Source organism: Aspergillus costaricaensis, assembly GCF_003184835.1.
Source record: "Aspergillus costaricaensis CBS 115574 unplaced genomic scaffold BO79scaffold_22, whole genome shotgun sequence".
Taxonomy (NCBI): Eukaryota; Fungi; Ascomycota; class Eurotiomycetes; order Eurotiales; family Aspergillaceae; genus Aspergillus; species Aspergillus costaricensis.
In genome coordinates, this window is record NW_020291822.1 from 279875 (window position 1) to 302050 (window position 22176).

Here is a 22176-nt window from a genome sequence, read left to right on the forward strand (position 1 = left end):
GAATCCTTCCTGTCGGCTTGCTAGATGTTGCCCATTTACCCATCCCGCTCGTCCGTATCACATAGACTGTCATTCTCTTTGCAGAATCTCCCTGGATGCTGCTGGTTGATAGTATCCCGATTTCTCGCTGCAGTGTACTATAATCCACAGGGACATATAAGGAACAGCAGATATGCTGTGAGCTGTGCTTGACCTAATCACATAATTGAGGCCGTCCTCCACCCACTTATGTTGGTCCGTGCCTGGGACTCGATATGACATGCGGATATGAACACTGCTGTTACGGGGCAGATGCATCTCAAGATGGCGAGCGGCTTAGGTCGACCACAGTGGCATCTCTGATATCCGACCTGGATTCTTGAATCAAGGCGAGGATAGGCTCAAACACGTTGGTTGTTCGTTTCCCATCCCTTGAACAACTCCTTTTGCGATACTGAAGATAATTAGTAGCTCATTCCATTTGGTCATGCATCTGGCGTGCATCTTTTTTGTGGTTCGTCGTTCGAAGAACTCAACTACATGCCACGGATGTTAATCGCTCGTATTTCCATGTTTCCAATCATCCTTTGGGAAGGCTACAGCTGCTTCAGGGCATCGCATCGCTCATGCCAGTTACGTCTTTCATCTTTTGCCATACTGTGAGCTGGTACGGTGTACATTCCCATAAGTTGGGGTCCCTGCTACCATTTGAGTATTATCGGGGAGGAAAGTGTATATTCCACTATTGTACACCCTCTTTACCCTGGAAATAAGCCCGGAGAGGCAGCAGTACGAGCTGTCAATAAGCAATCTCCGAGTAATGCAGGGTGAGCCGAAATTGATCACTGATGAAGGGGTACCCCAGTACACGACCGGAAGGAAAAAAAGAAAGATTATTGACTGATCCCGCCGTACACATTGCATCCCAGAAAAGCTTCTGCAGCGATTTGGTTGAGGGGAGTAGTGACAGATGTCCATTCGAATTTAATAATTTTCGAGGTACCTTCTTGTCAGGAATGGCGGCCATTATATCTGGTCAGTGTTATGATGCATCGAAGCTCACATGAGCCCGGAGTCTAGGCAAGTTAGTTTGAATAAGACTGACTGGGGGACACAAGGCCATGGACTACCCGACCTTGACATCGAATATCGGCAAATTTGTTCTTCGCCATTGCAAGTCTATCTATCGATGGTGTGTGCAGTGCTTTTTTATCCTGATGAGTGAGGTTTCTAATCGCGCCATGAGTTGGGGCAAGTTCGTGCTCAGAATCGTGGGTTTGAACGTGATGATGTATTGACTGTTAGGGTTCGCTGTAACGCGTTTCTGATACAAATCTTCTAAAGTGCACGGTTTAAGGCATTCTCATGAGCCAGCAGTTGAACCTATCTACCCATGAGACAGGTGTTGTGGGAATACGTTGCAATCAACCACAGCCATGGGCGCAGTGAGTCGAATCAACATACTAACTCATCACCATAAAATATGTTCCATTAGAAGAGAGCACTATAATGCCTCGCGCCCGGCTCGGCTAACTGCAATCCATTTCAGACTAATTCAATTCAACTCATATTCTAACACCGATCGACGCCGCTATTCAGATTCTAGCTATGCAGGTGCTTCACCGTTTGAGGCAAGAATATGGCCCGGAACACCTTCAAAGCTCAAACATTTTGCAGTACTCACAAAGCAACGTATGCCATAACGCTGGAAGATCGTCGTCGTAGCTAACACAGCTAATTGACAAAAGCAAAAGCGTGGTCATACAGCAGTAGAGATATAAAAGAGTGTCGCAGCCGGCTGGCTGTCTGCGAGTTATCACCCTCAATTCTTCTTCCCTTATTCGGCTCCCAACATGCTTGTTCCTTCTGTATTTTCCCGGCGTCACTGCCCTGGGTCTATGTCTCCTGTGGTCGCCTGTTAGTACCTTCTACCTTGGGCATTACAAGGATGCACTAAGGGCGCCGGAGAGCCAACACAAAACGATGTAATACATTTATCTGAATGAGAGACGCGAACATATGTTCCAGTGTGATATAATTTTTCTGTCAATTATTTTGACTGCACTGCACCTGTCACATATGTACCCTGAGGGATATCAGCTCCCGAACGTTCACCGTGATCGCTTACCACCATGATACAAGAATAAGCGTCCAAATGGCGGTTCAAGGTTAATAGAACGTCCTTGTGGGAACAGTACAACTCAGACCTCTTCCGGAGAGGAGATTACAGGATTCCATCCTCTGACTTGAAGATAAAATGAATCCCGTACGCTCGCATGAGAAATAAAACAACAGAAGAATGTTCGCATTTGCAGGGAAGATGCTAAATATATCAAACTCCGATACTGTTCGGACATGTATCCGTCGTGTCTCAAAAGAGATAGTTCATGGATTCATGGAACATATCCACCCTAACAACAATTAGATATGCAGCTACCTGGAGATATATATATAGACATACGAGTGAGCCGGTTATTTCCCGTCTGAATCATACCAGAATAGGTCTAGGTTCCGCCATCATAAATGGAAGCTACATTCCCGTGCGAAATAAGCATACGATGCCCACTTCATGTAGGATGGCACAGACGGGCCACATTGTTGCTAGTGACCACGCTAACTACGGTATCGACGTAGCGATTCATGCTCTCTACAGAATACGCGTACTATGCTGGCTTGCAAACAGCTAATGGGAGAGAAATTGGTCAGTGAGCAGTGCTTAAATTGCGGGAACTTTTCATGGCCGTTTCAGGCGATTGAATTGATAAGGACGGTACCCGACGATCAGTGGATACTAGATATACTGATCCAAAGATAATGCCAGGAACTATGTTTTTACCTCCCGAATATCCAAATTGTAAACTTAGATGCCTGATAAGTGGGCATGGCTCCAGATGTTGTAATTTAGGGTTGTGACGATCGTTCGGCGGGAGTTACCAAACGCGGAGGCACTCGGAGATACGACCAGGTCGAACCACAATTCATGGAAACATCCCCAGACCTTGAGAACATGCAGAGAACGTGCCTGACATGTTTCTGCAGCTTATGTTACTGCTGCAGTAGCTCGGATCGCCGGGCGAATTAGGACTACTCCTGCTGCAGAACGCCTCTCCAGGTGCCGGTCGACCGATATCGCACTCCTCAGAACAGGGACAGTGGTGAACGTTAACAAATAGACATACCTAGCCTCTGCTAGCTTTCGCTTCTGCCTTGGCTTAGTATTGACGGACTCTTCTGTGCCGTACCATCGTACGACCAGTCCTCTGTACAATGCAGGACCCATCTTAACTTCAATCGTTACTGGCTGTCCATACCAGGACTTCAACGGCTGCTCGACAGAGAAGCGATCTACTGCAGCACTCGTCATCTAGTCCCACCCTCTCTACTTCAAACATGAGGAGCTACTTCGGCCGACATGATCATGTCTTGTTTGCTCCATAGAGAGCTATATAAACCCCGTCCACCACCTATATTCTGAACATCATTCCTCTCATTCCTCCAATTCAGCCGGTCACCATGCTTTCTTCCAAGACCGCGGCCTTCGCGGGCTTCATGGCCCTCAGCGCTCTTTCTGGAGTCGCTGCCACCTACAATTATGCTGTTGCCGATCCCTATGGTCTTCCTGAACCCGTTATGATTGACTTTGATGATGACGGAGTTGTCGGTGGCCTCTACCGACCCAACACCACGAGCCCTCTGTCCCGTATCGGTGTCTACGTGATGCACGCTGAGCAGGATTACCTGAACTTCTCAGCCTGCCACGAGCTCCCCCGCCGCGGCTTTACTACCTTCTGCGCAAACAATGATGCCAGCAAGAGCGGCTACATGACCGACATTAACTTCGAAGATATGATGACCAACGTCGGCCAGGGCATGAGCTACTTGCGCAACCTGACTGAGATCGACAAGGTTGTCATCTTCGGCCACAGTGGTGGTGGCGCCATGATGACTGCCTACCAAAACATCGCTGAGAACGGTGTCAAGGCCTGCAATGGTCCCGAACGTATCTACCCCTGCTCCGACGCCATGGCCGACCTGCCTGCCGCCGACGGCCTTATTCTCATTGACGCCAACTACGGACTCTCCACCATGGCACTTCTGAGTCTTAATCCCGCCATCGTTGACGAGCACTCCGGTGCCAAGATCGATCAGTCACTAAACCTTTACAACACCGCCAACGGCTTCTCCGAGTCCGGCGCCAACTACACCCAGTCCTTCAAGAAAGCCTTCGAGAAGGGTGTCGTTGCTCGCAACAACCGTATCCTGAAGCACGCTGAGTCTCGCCTGGCCGCTATCAACAACGGCAGTGGTATCTTCAGTGACGACGAGCCCTTCTACATCGTCGACTCCATGTACGTCGGCTTCAACAACAAGTTCTTCGCCCAGGACACCCGCTGGATCCACCACACCACCCACCCCTGGCCCCTTCTTCACCGCAATGGATCGATCACCACGCAGATTGTTCCCTCCGTTCGTGTGCCTGCTAACTTCGAGAGTTTCGCCGACAACTTCGAGGGTGGCGCCCTCAAGACCACCATCAAGCGTTACCTCTCCACTCTGGCTATCCGCGTCACCGATGACTTCGAGTACAAGGTCGATGGCTTCGAGGGTATTGTCTGGAACTCTAGTCAAACTGCTCCGCTCGGCAACATCGGCGGTGTTACCGTGCCTTTGCTGAACATGGGCAACACCGGTCACTACGAGTACCTGAACGCTGAGAAGCTCCACCTTGCCGCTGGTAGCAAGGATGCTGAGATTGCTTTCGTCGAGGGTGCTCAGCACACTATTGTCACTTGCACTGAGTGTGAGACGTACCCTGGGGAGTATGGTAACACTCTTTACACTGCTTACAACTACATGGCGGAGTGGTTGAGCAAGGAGGGTCGCTTCTTGTAGATATTTTGCCGACATCGTGTACGATAGATTGTCTATCCTGTATCTTGTATAGTCACTGTGTGTGAAATAGCTAGCTTAGGAATAATTCACGCAATTCTGTCATTCCTTAAGCTATTCTGTCATTCCTTAAACTAAGATTCCTGGCATTATTCTACGTATTTCCTCGTCCCTCGTCGATTTGTCTTGTTCCCGTGAAGAGCCGTAGACTTATCGTCCGCATCCTCTCCAGACAACAGACCAACCCATCTTCATTTTATCTCAATACATCATCAAGCAGCAGGTTAAGTCCAGGGCCATCACCGCCAAACTGAACGCGGTATCTTCGTCCGAGATCTCAGCCCTCAACATCCCTCTCTTTGGCTTGCGGTCCCCACGTTCCGCCCATCCATACCAAAACCAGTTTAGTCTCCGCAACCGCCGTGCGGGGGTGCAAAGGGCCCGGATGTAGCAATGATATTCTCAGAAGAGGGTATCTGCAGGGTTGGGGTTTCATTTCAAGGCACGCACAATTGTTTGCTAGTATAGTTAAGGTTGGCATGGCTCCAGTGGCTATCGGACAAGGCAGACGCGATTCCCGACTTCATCCGGGAACACCGAAGCGCGCTAGCGCGGGAACGATCCTGAGCGTGTCTCTAGTGGCACTATCTTGCTGGGTTCAATACATTCCCTTAAATGATACCCGCAGATGTGAAATAGGTCTATCGGTTGAGTTGAGTATTATTACCCGCATAATGGGCTTTCGCCTCTGAGGCGTATCAGTACTCTAACTGGGACAACGGCCACAAATATTTCGACGAGTCATACTTATGAACTGAAATGGCGTTTTGATATAAGTTCTGGCTTGGGAGAGGAGGAAATTCCTAGCTATTCTAGGATGCCAGGCTATAAAACCCCCTTCATATTCCAATTCATTGTTCTCCTTTGGCTACTGTGATATCAGAATTTATTAGGTTTTTGTTGAAATAACAAGTCATATTAGAGCTCTTCGAGGCAGCTTTCCCTGTATCCTGCCATCCGCTATGTGATAGTAGCCATAGAAAGCAATGTAGGTAGGTTCCGTCATGGCTATCATATAGCTGCAAACGCGCATTCCAGACTTGTTAGTACCGTGGTCGAGAATGTAGCCCATCGCCTTCAGGAACAGGCGAAAGAGCCTGTCTACCAGGTTGCACGTGGATGACCTTTCCATCAAATCTGGATAACGAAAGCAGATATTGTTAGCACCGATCTTGAAGGTCTGGTGATAGAGGAGCATTTGGAACATACCTGCTTCCGTTCATACTGACGCACGCAGCCTCTGCTTCGTCATCTTGAGCGTATATGATTCTCGTAACTCTTTGACGGGAACCACTTTCAGAGACCGGAGGAAAAGGTCTCCTTGCACTGAACCCGGTATTGTATAGTTTGGAAGCATATGCCGCGCCTGTGAGAGAATCGACTGTGTCCTCATCAAATTCCTATATGAACAGACCCAATATAATCAGCCATTCAGAAGAAGCCCCACGCTAGGCGCTATCGTAAGTGGCAGGAATGGAAAGTATTATACTATGCCAATAATGTTGCCGAAAGAGGAGAACTGTAGTCGTAAAGTCTCGGCCTCGGTGTACCTGGAAAGTCCCCTATGCAAGGTCAGGGATTGTGCTTTTCTCGCCCGTGTAAAGTCGCCCGGGCCTTGGGATGCAGCGAGCTATATTATAAGAAATGTGGAAAAAAAAGAGGTGCGTATCTCACCTGATGTTTATCTCGCAATCTTTCGGCGTCTGTTCAAGTGAAGAAAAATCGGAGCGTGGTGCTTTTGCTTCTTCTTGTTCCTGCGCTGCAGCTAATGCCGCGTCTGAGAGCCCAGAAAAAACGATATTTTCATATGTATCAGCCTGTACATTGAATATATCAAACAGTGTGAGCCTCGGCACCTGTAGGTATTGAGCTGGTTAGATTGCTGCGGTCCGCAAATTTGTAAGGCAAATACTTTAGCAAGGAAGGGCCAGATCTACCACTCTGCCCGCTACAGCTTTGTCCTTCTTCAAGTGGTCAAGCATATCCTCGATGTGTCCTATGACGAAAGGATTGGGAGATATGTGCAGAAAGTTCAGATGGCACTGTGCCACGGGTGCGTTGAGGAGTCTCAGCCTCTTTCCACACTGCAAGATTGCTCTCTCCAGATCTCGTGCAGGGGAGTCCTGAGCCTCACCAAGTATGTGAATGTGGTTGAGCTTCTCTGAATTTCCTGATTCTTTATATTCGGCAGCGTACAATCTTAGAACTTCGGAGAATGAGGGAGCCACTTCTGTTGTACCTGTGGCCGACGATCTAGTATTTTGCCCGGGGACACACTCCCCTAGACGCCGGCTAAGTTCGGCTGCCACCTGTTCCTCGTAGCTGGATCCAGTCTGTGATGGATGCGTCGTGATTATCGTCCTATATGTATCAGCCTGCTCTTTCAGGGTCATTGCCAGCCTCCCCGTGGTCCTCGTTAGGTCGAGAGTATCAAGCTTTACCGCTGGTCCATCACGATTGTCAACGACGGTCTCCAGGTTGTGCAGATTTATTAAACTGGGCGTTAGCTCGTAGAGTTGATCTACTGCATGGCTAATCTGCTCAAGACGGATCGGCAGCTCTTCACGTTGGTACGCAGGGCTAATGTCGAGGGGACGGGATGTCACTAAGCATGGTGGAAAGCATTTGCCAATGAGTGTGTACGTCCAATATACTTCGTGGTGGCTTCCAAAGTCAAATATCATACCTGACTGAATCATGGCTTGTATACGCCATAGTATCTTGAGAACAGGTACTACCGAGTAGGGCAGTGTCGTTGAGGTGTGAATATGTGATTCGGCGAAGGAAAAGAAGAGTCGGAGTCGATCGTTGATATGCTTGCCCAGGTCTGCATTTTTGCGATCTGAAGAAGACTGTTGCCGTCTTCCTGCCAAACTTATTGCCAGCCCGAGCGCGGCATTCAGACAGGCCGTCTGCACGGCATGCGGAATCATGCTTATCTGAAGATTCTTGCTACTACACGTGCGAGGATGGTCGAGGTTGTTTGCTTATCCTCCCTGATCAACCCTGCATCACGTGGTCAAACTCCTGCAACAAAATCATTCTGCTGACAGCCTCGCTCAGCATCTTCACCTCACGCCATTAACCGATGTCTGGACTTGAGATAGGTGGCCTAGTCTTGGGGCCTTCCCCCTTGTAATCACGGCCATTGAGCAATACAAGAAAGGCCTGGAAATTCTGCGACTGTGGGAGACGAAGAACTACCGAATGGAACTCGCGGCCATACAGCTAGAAATCGAGGTCCAGGGTACAATTTTCCGCAACACATATTTGAGTCTAATGCGGACCTTTCTGGACCGGCAGTCTATTGTAAAACTGTTGATGGAACCGAATGGTTTCGAAAATACGGCATGCTGATTGGCCCACCTTTAAAGGCGCACCTTGGCCCACAGTGGGAGATGTACTCGAAATTGATGGAACGGCTACAAAACCTATTGAACACGTTGAGGCTACATATTGACAGGGTACCTTACATCCTCCTCTATCAAATCTTCATGGGTCTGATGCTTACATCATGTTGCAGACACGGCCAACAAACGCCGAAGATGTATTTTCTAAGATATCATCCGCTCTTAAGCCTATACGCTTTAGCTTCGGCATCAAACAGCGACACGGCCTGCTGCACCATATCAAAGAAGCAAACAGTGCATTCCAAACTCTGGTCGAACAACGACATGCATTGAGAGATCTTACACAACCTCTAGCTGCAAACGCGCAGGTGAGCCGATACCGGCATCTGCGCAGTGAGAGCTCTGCGCTACTGAGCTTGCTCATATCCCACTTCGATTCCTGTACCACTGCCCATACCCATTCGTACGGGTTTTACCTACGCTCACTGCTCCGGAATCCTCGCGGAGTACATATACGGAGGCACAGCAATGACCGCCGTCAGAATAAGGTGTGGGTCGACTCGCACACTCGACCTGCGCTAGAGCCACCCGTTATGTTGGAGGAAAGGGTGGTATACACCCTTGATACGTGCTCCAAGCGTAACTGCTGCCCTGGCTCATTGTGCCAAAGCAGCCGGCTCGTCGCTCAAAACCGGCCGCCCCCGAACCTCGATAGTCGTAAATTGCGCCTTAGGAATCGGCCTTCCAGAGGGTCTACATTAATAGCCAGATATTTCGCAAGGCCGGTGTCTTTCCCTTCCGCTACTGAACAGCAGCGTCTAAGCGATGCACCAGATAGAGGAGGGTCTACATCAGTGGCCAAATCATTCAAATGGTCTGTGTGTTTCCCTTCGACTACTGAACAGCAGCATCTAAGCAATGCACCAGATAGGGGAGCGGTCGGCGCTTTACCGAACAGGAACCGGCACTCTCAACTAACACATGCTATTTTCTATGTCGAAGAGCGCTACCCTTTGCCGACAGATATATCGTTGCATACTATATTATCGAGTGGCACGCGGTACGAGCAATTCCCTAGATACTTTTATGAATGGGATCGAGTAAACATCGCCGCATTGGTTGCGTTGTCTGTAGTGTCCCTGCACGATTCCAATTGGCTAGACTCGTCGTTCTCTAGCAATCAGTTGTTCTTCACTCTCTTCAATGACAATACCAGTCAGCGTTTACTACTCGAACCTTACGTGAAGAAGCAACATTCTGTTCCACCCCTATCACAAAGCGAATCATCATCAAACACACAAACATCAGCCGGACCGCCAGCAACCTTTGGCATAAGGAACCGCGCCCTTTACAACCTCGGTATCATGCTCTTAGAACTCGTGTTGAACGAATCCCTGTCCTCCCTTCGTGTACCGGACTTGGGCGGCGCCCTCGAAACAGAAGATCAGGTTGCGTGGCGACTGGAGCGAGAAGTGTGCGGAAAGGCGGGATCTGTGTGGGCGGACGTCGTAAGCAAGTGCTTGCATTGCCCATTCATGGGTAATTCGCAGCTCGATGACGACTGTTTTGCATCTGCTGTGTACATGGACATTGTACAGCCTCTGCTGGGCATGGTGGAGTTGCTGGATGGACGGTTAGGCTGTCCGGACGAATATCCTTATTTTTATGCATTGCGCAGATGACAATGACACGACATGCTGAATTACTTCACCATATCCCCGCCACACCACGCAACTCTATGTGTGATGCTCCCACATATTCATATTCTTCCCCACCATCGCAATCTTTGGATTATGTATGCCTCAATGCAAGGAATGGCGGGTCTGGACTTAGTATATGTAGTTTGATAGCGAATAATCGTTTCTTCCAATCATTAACATCATAAGATGACCACTAGGTACGTCCACCGCAGTTTATGACAAAGTAGGTTGGTATACAGAGTATACTCCCCTTAAGGGATAGCCAAGTAATGACTGAGCCTTCATCGAATATGAGCATGCCGTGCCCTATATCCGGGCTCTCGGAGATCTCCCCGGTTCTACCACAGATTGATGGGGGTCATTACTACCTGTTGCAACGTCTGGTAATTGTAGGCCCTCGCAGAATTATACCTACATTGCTCTGAACAGAGAAAAGTTCGTGGGTATACCAGAGTCGGTTTGAGCGCTGGTCACGAGCGAGGTTGTAAAGACTGATTTGAGACTACCATCAGCAGAATTCAATGTTGGCTTGTTAATACGTGGGTAACAGTAGAGCACTGTTAGGTGGTAAGAACAAGTACTGACCTGTCTCCCGCTTTGCATGTTGTATCCGGTTTGTTTTCCACTGACTAGGAAAATAGAACCTAACAAACGGATCGTTGTAGAAGAGGTTTAACGAACATATGAGATACCATTATTATTACTACATTTTCACTTTTTCTCTATGCCGAAACCAGTCCCTGTACATCAAGAAACCTAATCAACCCTAACCTCCACCTCCACGACCCTCTGTATCTGCAACGGCCCCTCCCCATCCTTCCCTTCTCCACTTCCTCTCCCCCTGCCACTTCCCAACGAACTCCTCTCCCCGCCACTACTATCCCCATCACCGTGTCCAATTGTTGTAGTCACCGCAACCGAATTATCCCACGGCCTGTTTCTTCCAGCACTGGCCTCCCCTAACTCCAGGATCTCAGCCTGATCATCCGTCTCAGAAGGTAACATGCGACTCTGGTTGCGCTGCGTTCGACGCACCCCACTCAGCGCGTACGAGCGGCCAGGATCCATGGTTTGGCTTTGTGAGGCGTGTTGGCGCCGTTGGCGGCGGGTGTTGTAGCTTGACGTGAGGGTCGAGGCGAAGGCGTGGAAATAAGGGCCGTAGGTGGGGACACATGCGATTATTACCTGGTTTTGGGGGGTTTTGTTAGGCGCGGCAAGGAGACGTGGTGATAACGGATTTGTTGCTTACTCCCAGGCTTATTTCCACTTGCGACCATAAGACGATCGGTTGGCTGTCTGTGTAGGTTTTGAGGTGCTTGATGGTGAAGATACGGATAATTTGGATGATGGTAATGAAGAAGCCTAGGGCGAAGAGGGCCATGAGAGCGATCTTTTATTGTTTGGTTGACACGTTAGTTGTACGTTGAATGGGAAGGGGAGGGAGGGCGAGGACCGGATGAAACCTTTTGCGCTTGTCGGAGTTGTAAGGACCATAGGACTGGGAGGGGGAGGGCAATAATGACTATGTCGAGACCCAGGCTTGTTCCTGTTGTTTCGGTCATGAATTATTTTCTTGTTGGGGTAGAGGAGGGGATGGATGTACCGGCCAATGCTGTTATGTTGTCAGTATGAAATATGATGATAGTCGTGGGCGCATACCATAATATGAAGCAACTGTGTCAATGCATGTTCCTGGAAGACTCGCGTCCCATTGCTTTGCAACCTAATCACTTGTTAGATAGATCCCGCAGTGAACCGGAATATACTGACTGGATTGCACGCCAGTGTTAAGAGAAAAGTGAAAATAACCTGGTTGCACACCACGGCGATCACCACCCCAATGATACTCCATCGATAGGTGGCAACGAAACCTCCGATCCGTAGATAAGAAGTCAGGAGCGAGACCTTGAAGCAGAGGATAGCGAGGATATACGTGGGGCCGCCGGCGTATTGGATCTGAATTGTCACCGGTGTCAAAATCTCACGGCAAAGAGCGAAAACAGAGGATTGCCGACCTTACTGAACATCACCACGTTCGCATCTGGGAACGAAGCTGCATCCAGTCCTAAGCCATACCGTGTTTCTAAACTGTCAGTTGCACTGGTCATTCGAGTTGTCCAAGGGCAGCGTACGGGCCACTGCGATCCCCGCATAAGCTAATCCCAACACTGCACTGCATGCCGCCGAGTAGTCGTCTAGCCAAAGGGCACGTTTCGAATGCAAGCGGATATAAAACCGTAGCAAAAGGGCGATCACCGCACTGATGCTGAATGTCAAGCAGATCGCGATCACTCGCGCCACATGGCTGTGGGCATCCGGGTGGGCAAGATTATGGACCCAACCCATGGCATTCCGCAGTTGATCGTAGGAACTGGGAAGACATGAAAACAAAAATTATTCTGCCCAACACACACGGTGCAGGGTGAGACCCCCCAACCCTAGATACCAAGCATCTTCAGGTGAGATTTTAATTAATCACACTTCTGCAGGCATAATCCCTGTCAGCCATATGGAAAAGCCGAGGAAATTGCGAGAACTTGGCGATTACGCGATGGATCGAATCCTGGCAAGCGAAATGAAGCTAAATGTAAGACATCGCCGGACTGGAAACCGTGCCAGAAACCGTCGCCGCCACACAGACACTAACGACCCGCTGTGGAGATGCCCTAAGCGTCCGCCAGGAACGGGGGAATCGCGCCGCGTAGACCCCAAGCGGGGCAAACCCTGTCCGGTCAATAAGCGGAGAGACTAAAAGCCTGGGCCAATATCGATCAGCTCGCATGATAGGACGACGAAGATGGTGGAGGAGCTTGTATATTTCGAGGACCTTGGCCGAGACCGTTGGAAACTAGATCCAAGCGGCGCGGTGGTTTGAGCAAATAAAAGGCCATGCAGCTGACCATGTGGGCGAACAGGAAGAATAGCGTCGAAGTTGCCATAAAACCTCTCTGCCTAAACGTGTGCAGACTGCACGAAATGTGTTCTCGGGACCCAACAGGGATCATGCAATGTAATTAATATCTTCACGAGCAACGGAAATGACTAGGCCCACTTCACTTGCTGTACGTGCAATTGTAGGAGCCGACAGATGCCGGTAGTGGCATAGGAGTTTCAGCAATATCGACAGGGATATAAATCGGCCATCCCCGGTCTCTTCGGAGGGATTCCCGAGCAGAGCTTGTTATCCCTCAATCATGTTGGCACCATCCCTCTGGACTAGCTTGTTGGCCCTCACGGCCTCAGCCTCGGCTTCGGCCATTAGCAGCAACTCTTCCAACTGCCGCTGCTTCCCTGGAGATGCCTGCTGGCCCTCCCAGAGCGAATGGGCGAAGTTCAACGAAACTGTTGACGGTCGCCTCATCAAGACCATTCCCTTGGGCAAGCCATGCCACTCTCCCTACTACAATGCCTCAGTTTGTGCCTCACTGAAAGAACAATGGACAGAGCCTGAGCTTCAGTAAGCTTCACTTCCCAACGTCACATCCCCTTTGCTAATATCTTCGCCCACTAGCTACACCTCCAGCAGCTCTGTCATGGCCCCATGGTTCGCCAATGGCAGCTGTGACCCCTTCCACCCGATCGATAAGCCCTGCACGATGGGCAACTACATCGATTACGCCGTAAACGTCTCCACTCCTGCGCATATCTCGGCCACCCTCCGCTTTGCCGACACCCACAATATCCGGCTGGTGATCCGCAACACCGCTCACGACTACAATGGCAAGTCCACTGGTGCAGGTGGCCTGGGCGTGTGGACACACAACCTGAAGTCCAGGACGCTGATCAGTAACTACACGGACTCGCACTACACTGGCGCTGCTGTGCGGCTGGGCGCAGGTGTGCAGGGATTTGAGGCATACGAGTTCGCTGATGCCCACGGCTACCAGATCGTAGGCGGAGAGTGCTCCTCAGTGGGTATTGCTGGTGGATACTCCCAGGGTGGTGGACACTCTGCGCTCTCGTCGCGCTACGGACTGGCAGCTGACCAGGTCCTCGCCTGGGAGGTTGTTACCGGTACTGGCGAGTTTGTGACTGCTACCCGTGATAATGAGTACAAGGATCTTTACTGGGCGCTCAGTGGTGGTGGCGGTGGTACTTATGGTGTTGTTGTGGCTATGACCTCCAAGCTTCACACATCTACCCCTACTTCTGGTCTGAGCCTGACCTTCACCAACTCCAACATCACTCAGGATACCTTCTTCGAGGCTGTCACTCTGTACCACACTCTTCTGCCGAGCATTGTTGATGCTGGTGTCATGAGCGTTTGGTACTTCACCAACACCTCCTTCTACATCTCTCCTCTCACTGGACCCGGTGTCCCTGTTGCCACCCTCCGCTCATTGGTCGCGCCCTTCGAAGCTGGTCTCACCAAGCTCGGCATCAACTACACTCTTGAAGCCAAGATGTTCGATACCTACCTCGAGGAGTTCAACAGCATGGAGGCTGAGATCGCCGTTGGCAAGGCCCAGTATGGCGGATGGTTGATCCCGCGTGAAGTGGTTGTGCAGAACACCACGGCCTTGACGGACGCGTACCGCCAGATTGTGTCGGACGGAGCCACCTTTATCGGAGTCGGCTTGAATGTCAACCGCTCTATTGCCGGCGACGTTGACAACGCTGTCCTGCCTGCCTGGCGTGAGGCCCTCATTGATACCACTCTTACGACTCCCTGGGAGTGGGATGCCCGCGCCGAAATGATCGTCGAGCAGGACAAGATGACTTACGACTACATCCCTCTGCTCGAGGCTCTGGCTCCTAACTCTGGAGCGTACATGAACGAGGGCAACTTCCAGCAGCCTAACTGGAAGAAGGCCTTCTATGGCGTCAACTATGATCGCTTGTTGCAGGTCAAGAACAAGTATGATCCCAACGGACTGTTCTATGCTCTTAAGGCGGTCGGCTCGGATGCTTGGACCCAGTTGGAGGATGGTCGGTTGTGCCGCGCCTAGGAGTTGTTGCATTTGAGTGTATGATAGATTGTATATAAAGATGTGTTGAGGGTGTTTTGAAGGCATGTTATATGTATATAGCTAGAGTCGAAAAGTGCTTTGTACCTCTTAATGCTTGCCTCCACATTATAACATAAGGATCTTAGTTCTTAACTCCAAGCATAGACGATATATCAGATGCAACATTCTCCATACCTAGCCCCTGCAATATGTCCGTGGATGATGTCCGATCATAGTTAGGCAGGATCTGTCTTACCGCGCCATAATCTCCCCATGTCTCAACGTTATCTCCAACAAGCTTTGACCATACTAGTGCTGATGTTATCCCTGCAATAAATACTATAATTGTGAAAGGATATTGCGTGCTTATGTCTCCACTTTACATGGCGCCTCTAGTGGGTTAAGCACATTATGGCTCGAAGTATGCTGGAATTCGGGCGGATTATTGCTAGGATTCACTGATCAGCTATCAGTATCATGCCTACAGGATACGAAAATCTCCGAACCCCTCCACGATATAACTCAGCTTTTATAAGGGTGAGTTACTGCATCAGCAAATCATAATTATTGTCATGACAGGATACGTGATTATGATGTCCGGCATCGCAGGATGACACTGGGGAGCAATGCTACAGGATAAATGCCCAAGGGTATCAAAGCAATTTAACTGGAGCACTCAACAGAGGAATTATTCATTCTCGTAGTTACCAAATCTGGACCATATTCCAAGACACCACTCAATCTGCTGCTAACGCCCACAGTCTCAAACAGCAATCCCCCTCAAGTCTCGCGAATAACATGCGCACATCTTTCCCCCACATCCAACAAACGACCTACTCATCTACCACTGATAGCAATACTGGTCCCAATCAGGATACCAACCCGTCCCATAATAAACCCAAGCATTCGAATCCAACACCGCCACATGACCACCCCAATACTGGCTCTCATTCAACTGAAACACCGCCCACCAGCCCGTATTCCTCTGCACACTGCGACTACTCACTTGAGCCTTGGACCGAAACCAGCTCCACATGTCGCGGGCACGAATCGGCCGACGAGCAGTAGTCTGACACCGCGCGTTGATGTGCTGGTTTGGTTGACTCAGTTCGGTGTAGCCGGCGCGGATAAATGCGTCGGAGAGGTAGTGTGCGCAGTTGTTGGATTGCACGTCGCCGCCGGCGCAGCTGTTATTCCAGTATGCGGCGATGGAAGAGATCGGTGGGGTGGTGGCTAGGGCATGGGGTGCGAATTCGAGGATGGTGGGGATGGATTGGGCGGGAGTGGGCATGTCGGGGAGGGTTATGGGGGGTGGTGGAGGAGAGGTCGTCTCCATGACTTTACTGAGGGGTTGGGCGTAGTCTGTCATGGTGCGAAGATTATATTGCTGGGTGATGTGTGTGTAGGTTAGAAGTTAAATAGGAAGTAATGCTGTCTCCGCTATCATAATCAGTTCTAGTTGTTGGACATTTGTTGGGTTGATGACCGCTATTATATACTATTCGTAGCAGGGTGCGCGAAAACCCGTGTGCGCGATGCTCACAACCATTTCTTCCACCTTATTACTGCACCATATCGCAGGCTACAATTCAGAATCTAGGATGATTTAGAATACGAAGTATGGCATAGTGCAAGCTACATTATTGGAGTGCTATACGAAGTCAAGCAAAGTTCAAGTTGTTGCTATCGATACGATAACCTTAATTACGAACGCCGGATCCGATCAACATTATTGGAACATATTTCAATGGATAAGGTTAACCTTTTAAGCATATTTGGGATAATACGAAGCTAGCAGTCCAGATGTGGTCCAGATGGCATGTACCAGGGTACCATAGAGCTTAATTTATGTGGTGCTGGTGGCCTAATCTACATCGCACACCTGGACATCTTTCTGCCAAGACTTGGACTTTACGCTGATACGAGGCGAGTGCCATCTATCTACTTTAAGTCACAGTAAGTGGCAATGGCTGGAACACGACGACCTGTGAAGTGTCTGCTACCAAATATTAATCCGTCAATCCGGCCATACGATGCGTCATATCATTATTACACTGTGGATCTCATCGCAGCTGTCGTTAGGCTACACGGTTATGTAGCTGTCAAACAGAGTCTGCGCGTGACCTGGGACGCCTATAAATTTACCTTATCAATAACAGGAGGATAATTTAGGTATCTCCTCTCAACTCCCTTACAATGTGATCAAACTGTGAATGGGGACATAAGCAAGGAAGTGGCAACCTAACAACCGACATGGCTTTCACCTCAGCAGACATTGTTTCTTTGTTCAAGTCTTCTGCACCGAATGTGTCCCTCGTTGAGCTTCTCCAGCAGCCAGTTAGTGCCTTGCTTGGTGTTGACAATGCTGCTACATCCTCCCTTAAAATCATAAAAGTTAATACTGTTTTTGACTTGGCAACGTCTATTGTCTTTGACAGTGCTGTAAAAATCTTTACTGCCGCAACAGACCCAAACAGCATCTTTTCTCGACATGGCAAGCCACCAGCTGATCTGATACGCACGTCTCGGACCACAGGAAAGTCCCTGCAGGAACTTTCCTCAGAGCCAATTTCTATTCTCTCTGCAGTTCCAGAATCAAGTGCTGATACTATATCTGAGGCACTTGATGTTAGGACTGTCCGGGATCTGGCTCTCTATCCACCTTATTTAGCCGCCCTCAGAATTCTGAAGTATTTGTACTTTCCAGAGACAGATGAGGGATTCGACCCCGAAAGACCAGCAGACCTCATTCCTAAGTCTGGCGAATACCCGATTGAGAAGGTTCAGTATTCCACCCTGCACATCGGCGAGATCAAGAAAAACCCTAGCGACAAATTCATAGACGTGTCAGGGCCTGAGTTTAAACCGCCGGGCTTGGACGATGTCATCGACAATGAGCGCACCGGATTCAAGGTAGTAGCCACAGGTGCCCTTCTGACGTTTAGTCAGTCATGGTTTGTCCAAGGAACCACATTGGGGCACCTGCTGCACTCGGTGACCCTTGCTCCGGGTGAAAGCACGCGAGTGGCCCTCATTGACTGGAGTCGCAGGGAACGGGGGACAAATACCGAGGCTATATCAGAGAAAGACGATCTTGTCAACGACGTGTGAGTACCTTGCCACAACCGCATAGCCGAAAACTGACGTGATGTTTGAAGTAATCATGCTCGCGCTGTGGCCGAAGTAACGAGGGGAGTAGCTGAAGAAGCTCAGGGCGGGTTCTCCAAAACTAATTCAGACGCCGCCACAATCTCTCTTGGCCTTTCTGGGTCGGAAGATAGGAATGGAGGGCTTATGGGCGCTATATATGGTGGGATAAGCTCCACAACAGCTGGTTCCCTGGGCATTTCGGGATCAGCAGCATACTCGGAGTCGTATTCTACAACATGGGGAAACAGAAACGTCTCTGCACAGACCTTGCAGAATATTAATGAACGAACCCAGCAGCACGCCCACTCCAGCCGGAATAGACGTGCCTCTGTTGTCAGGGAAGTTTCACAGTCTGAGCACGAGAATGTCAGCACACGGGGTATGTCTCGCAATCCTACAAATATGGTTGAGCGACTAACAGAATTACTGCAGTAATCGCCAACTACAACCATGCGCATGCACTATCAATAAACTATTATGAAATAGTCCAAGTATTTCGCGTCGAGGTCCGGCTGGTGAAGGCTGAACAAGTCATATTTGTTCCACTGGCAATGCCTGACTTCACCAACGTCAATCTGATCCGGCGCTTTCAGATCCCACTCGCCAGAGCCGCTCTTACGCCGCAGATTCAGCAAAGTCTAATCAACATGGACAGAATTGAACTTGAGCCTGAGAAAAAGACCTCATTTACTGTTTTTGCACGGCCTCTCGGTGCTATACTTGAGGAAGCGCTGCGAACGAGGTCGAGCTTGGCAGCGGGGACTCCCATTCTGGAGAAGATGAAGTCAAGCCCCTCGACACATGCGACAGGCCGAGAAGACACCCCCCGTACAGATGCATCGGAGACAGTTCCAGGGCCACCAGCTGGTCAACCCACCGGAAGGAACACAACCCCGCTGCGGCCTGTCATTAGTGCCGCAGAACTTGCCTACCCAGCACGTATCTTGAATATCCCTGCAAGACTACACACAGCTTTACCTGTGATTTCTGAAACCAACCGCGTCCTTTGGGATCAGGATTTGGTCTCTCGCCTTTCAAGTCTTTTCAACCTCAATGTCATTCGGCCAACCAGCACTGCAATCTCCTTGCCGGCTGACACAATCATTGAAGGAGCAATTGTTGAAGGAGCTGATGGAAGCGCACCCGTCATACCTGCCTTCACCACACAGACCGGACGCGTCATCACTAGCTTCGGGCCAGGACAGGATATCGAGTCCATTAGCTTCCGCGACGTTGCAGGAATCAGTGTCCAGGGAAGTCATCCCGACCGAGACTACAATAGCATCGATGTCACACTTAGCGTCAATCGTGGTGGCATTACGGTCCCAGTAAAACTACCGTCTGTAGTCGTACCGCGGGGTGCCGTCCGGACGACAATTGTCAATGTTCGTGCTTCAGGTGTTGGGACAGAAGTAGCAAAGCATCTCATGGCAAATCGCATGTACTACGGACAAGTATTATTCCGCTCATTGGACGCGACAGACTTGGCATTTTTGCTTTCGGGGTATTCGTATAACCTAAATGAAAAGCAGGTGCCAATCACTGAAATTATCAACCCGCGGCCGGTCCGATATGTCGGGAATTATGTCGCCTTTACGACGAATATCCAGCCGGGAAAGAAGAATACAGAAAAGGGCCAATTTGATAATGTACCGGAGCAACCTCATCCCCCTAATGAGTCGCCCAATATTGAATCTGTTGATGGCTTGCACAGCGACGACTCAGAGCACAATGAATCCACAGAGCCCTCGGAGACCGCAGATAATAAGCCCAATCACTCTGAAGAGGTTGAAGCTGAACGCAAAGCCGATATTCCCGGCCTTTCAACAGTAGGACCGGACCCTGATCCCCAGTGGACGGAATTTTTGGAGACTCACAATATCCAAGTTGGACAGTCAACGAACGATATAGTCCCACTCGGCACAGGAGGGGTGTTTGCGGAGGCTGTCTTGGGTCGGTCAAACTGTGCTGAGAAGCTCGACATCACGAGATTCTGGGATTGGAAGGTACGTTAGGCAAGGAATCCAAAGCGTTGAAGGCATACCGGCTAACAAGCAACAAGGATTCCCAAATCCCTCTAACGGCAACGGAGATCGCAGCCGTTCAGACTAACTCTCGCGCATCTCAACCAGACCTCAAACCTGGCGAGTTGTCTACTTCTCTAATCAGTCAACAAGCACCATCAGCTCTCCCAGATCCAACGGGCACTGCAGCCCTCCTAACAGCATTGCAAAATGGAGCTATGTTCCGTGACCAGAGCGGTCTGGCTGCCACGATTGGTCTGACTCAGGCAGCGCTGCAGGCAACCCAATCAGGAGCAGCGAGTGCAGGCCAAGCAGCAAGTCAGAATCTGCAATCTCAGCTCCAAGCGACCACAGAGCGACAGAAGACGGCTGCAAATATGATTACAGATCTTGCTAGAACTGCTGCTTCTGCCTACACTGGTATACCGCTCGCTGCATCCGCCTCGTCCAATGCCGGACCATCAGCAAATTCTAGTAAAGGTGCTTTGATCAATTATTTCGATAAGACAAAAGAAGGCTCTCCAGGTGCTACGGAGAATAAGCCCCCCGCGGGACCACAGCCTGGCCCCGCCCCTGCCCCTGCTCCTGCTCCTGGTGGCCCTAGTCCCTCTGGCGCTGGTCCCGGCGCGGCTGGACACTCCCCTCCTAGTAATAGAAGTGGCCCTGGCCCAAGTGCAGCAGGCTTTTCACAAAATCCAGCAGCGCGAAGCGCCATTGGCAGGGACACCACACTTTCGGATGTCATCTCTAAGGCAACAGACATGGCAGACAGAATAGCTGGGACAAGTACCAACTTGCAAGAAGAAGATAGTAGTGGACTGCTCACAACCCGACGCGCATGGCCAAGACTGGATCCAGACGAGGTATTACCGCGAATCAGCAAGCTCAGCGAAGAGCCTGGTGAATTCAACCAGGGCACAGTACCCCTATGCACACCTGGGATTTTCTTCTACCACCTCTTCAAACTCAAGCCGACCGAGACAGCGCAATTTGCCAAAGACTTATACGGACTTGGACAAGCGACGTTGGGAGGACTTCGGGTGCGGCCAAGCGATGACTTACGCAGAACAAACTATGTGGATATAGTTTCGAGGAACGTAGCGCTCGAGCTGGTTCCGCCGGAGACAGACTGGATGATGATGTGTAGTCTTCGCGACAGCCGGGATTGGTTTATCGACTATGAAGGTGCATCGGACGGGTCTGGAACCGTGGCTCTGGACACGGCAGCATCTGAGTTGGAGACCTGGTATAATGCAACGGGGTTCTTCACGAATGTTTCTTGGAATCCGTACTATGAGGCGGGCCCGTCTATTGACACTCTGCGAAATTTGGATGTGTCGTCTACCAAGAGTGTTGCTCTATTGGTTGATTCAAGAGTACTGGGAAGCGGCGACGTGAAGGGTACGACGCATATCATTGGCCTTACCAGTAAGCCTCAAATTAATGCGACAGACAGTTCGATCAAGTTCGAGTACTGGACCTGGGGAAAGCCGGCAAGAGTGATGGACGGTAAATTGGATTTAATCCAGGGGAGTATCAAGGGTGTTTTTGTTGCCACTGTTTGAGGGATGTCAAAAGTCGCATTCGTACCTCGTGATGTTCGCGCAGCAAGCATAACCTATATTCGTATCAGCACCTTCTCGGCCTTCAGCTCTGCCGTTGAAGTCGCCGTATCAAATGCCACGCGAGCCCTGGATGAACCGGACGTCCCGCTTCTTATCAGTTCGATCAAAGTCGCAATAAAGATCGTCCTTGATCTCCTTCTTATATCTACGTTTCATGTCGGCAACCGGAAACCGGATGTCGACATCCAGACCGGAATCCGCCTAATCTGTGACATGGTTGCGGCGATTTCTGGTCTCTTATATTTCTTGTTTACCGTCAGCTTCAGGTGAAGTGCCGATACACCGACACTGCAAGGATTTCTTATTCTCCTTAAACCGGGATCTATCACGTTTATCGAGTCTGCTCTGCGGAATGCACTCTATCTCTGGCTAGTGAGCGGTGTCGTTTCCATGTCAGCGGACTATGCGACGGCGTGGGGCGTGTTTAGCACGATTCGATGGGGTTTAAT

The 22176-nt window shown here is 50.1% G+C and overlaps 7 protein-coding genes across 7 annotated transcripts; 4 read left to right on the forward strand and 3 right to left on the reverse strand.

The window, feature by feature from the left end:
• Nucleotides 1-3492: 3492 nt before the first annotated feature.
• On the forward strand, nucleotides 3493-4872 carry BO79DRAFT_256620 (uncharacterized protein; the record flags this gene model as incomplete). The annotated part of the gene is made up of 1 exon (XM_025686202.1): nucleotides 3493-4872. One exon carries the CDS (start codon nucleotides 3493-3495, stop codon nucleotides 4870-4872), a length of 1380 nt encoding a protein of 459 aa, XP_025537960.1.
• A 1100-nt stretch (nucleotides 4873-5972) lies between these two features.
• Nucleotides 5973-7862, reverse strand: BO79DRAFT_256621 (uncharacterized protein; the record flags this gene model as incomplete). The annotated part of the gene is made up of 5 exons (XM_025686203.1): nucleotides 5973-6066; nucleotides 6139-6329; nucleotides 6419-6491; nucleotides 6604-6785; nucleotides 6867-7862. 5 exons carry the CDS (start codon nucleotides 7860-7862, stop codon nucleotides 5973-5975), a joined length of 1536 nt encoding a protein of 511 aa, XP_025537961.1.
• A 274-nt stretch (nucleotides 7863-8136) lies between these two features.
• Nucleotides 8137-9961, forward strand: BO79DRAFT_256622 (uncharacterized protein; the record flags this gene model as incomplete). Its single annotated transcript, XM_025686204.1, has 3 exons — nucleotides 8137-8238; nucleotides 8304-8393; nucleotides 8453-9961. The coding sequence occupies 3 exons, from the start codon at nucleotides 8137-8139 to the stop codon at nucleotides 9959-9961; spliced, it is 1701 nt and encodes a 566-aa protein (XP_025537962.1).
• A 1152-nt stretch (nucleotides 9962-11113) lies between these two features.
• Nucleotides 11114-12325, reverse strand: BO79DRAFT_115366 (uncharacterized protein; the record flags this gene model as incomplete). The annotated part of the gene is made up of 7 exons (XM_025677929.1): nucleotides 11114-11164; nucleotides 11229-11369; nucleotides 11443-11525; nucleotides 11639-11702; nucleotides 11750-11935; nucleotides 11995-12062; nucleotides 12112-12325. Coding segments are annotated over 7 exons (807 nt in total), but the record flags the coding sequence as incomplete, so codon positions are not given.
• An 848-nt stretch (nucleotides 12326-13173) lies between these two features.
• On the forward strand, nucleotides 13174-14928 carry BO79DRAFT_238725 (FAD-dependent oxidoreductase; the record flags this gene model as incomplete). Its single annotated transcript, XM_025684841.1, has 2 exons — nucleotides 13174-13436; nucleotides 13491-14928. The coding sequence occupies 2 exons, from the start codon at nucleotides 13174-13176 to the stop codon at nucleotides 14926-14928; spliced, it is 1701 nt and encodes a 566-aa protein (XP_025537964.1).
• Nucleotides 14929-15769: 841 nt separating this feature from the next.
• On the reverse strand, nucleotides 15770-16297 carry BO79DRAFT_219197 (uncharacterized protein; the record flags this gene model as incomplete). The annotated part of the gene is made up of 1 exon (XM_025683444.1): nucleotides 15770-16297. One exon carries the CDS (start codon nucleotides 16295-16297, stop codon nucleotides 15770-15772), a length of 528 nt encoding a protein of 175 aa, XP_025537965.1.
• An 884-nt stretch (nucleotides 16298-17181) lies between these two features.
• BO79DRAFT_219198 (uncharacterized protein) lies at nucleotides 17182-21667 on the forward strand (the record flags this gene model as incomplete). The annotated part of the gene is made up of 4 exons (XM_025683445.1): nucleotides 17182-18035; nucleotides 18087-18457; nucleotides 18565-20084; nucleotides 20141-21667. The coding sequence occupies 4 exons, from the start codon at nucleotides 17182-17184 to the stop codon at nucleotides 21665-21667; spliced, it is 4272 nt and encodes a 1423-aa protein (XP_025537966.1).
• Nucleotides 21668-22176: the final 509 nt, after the last annotated feature.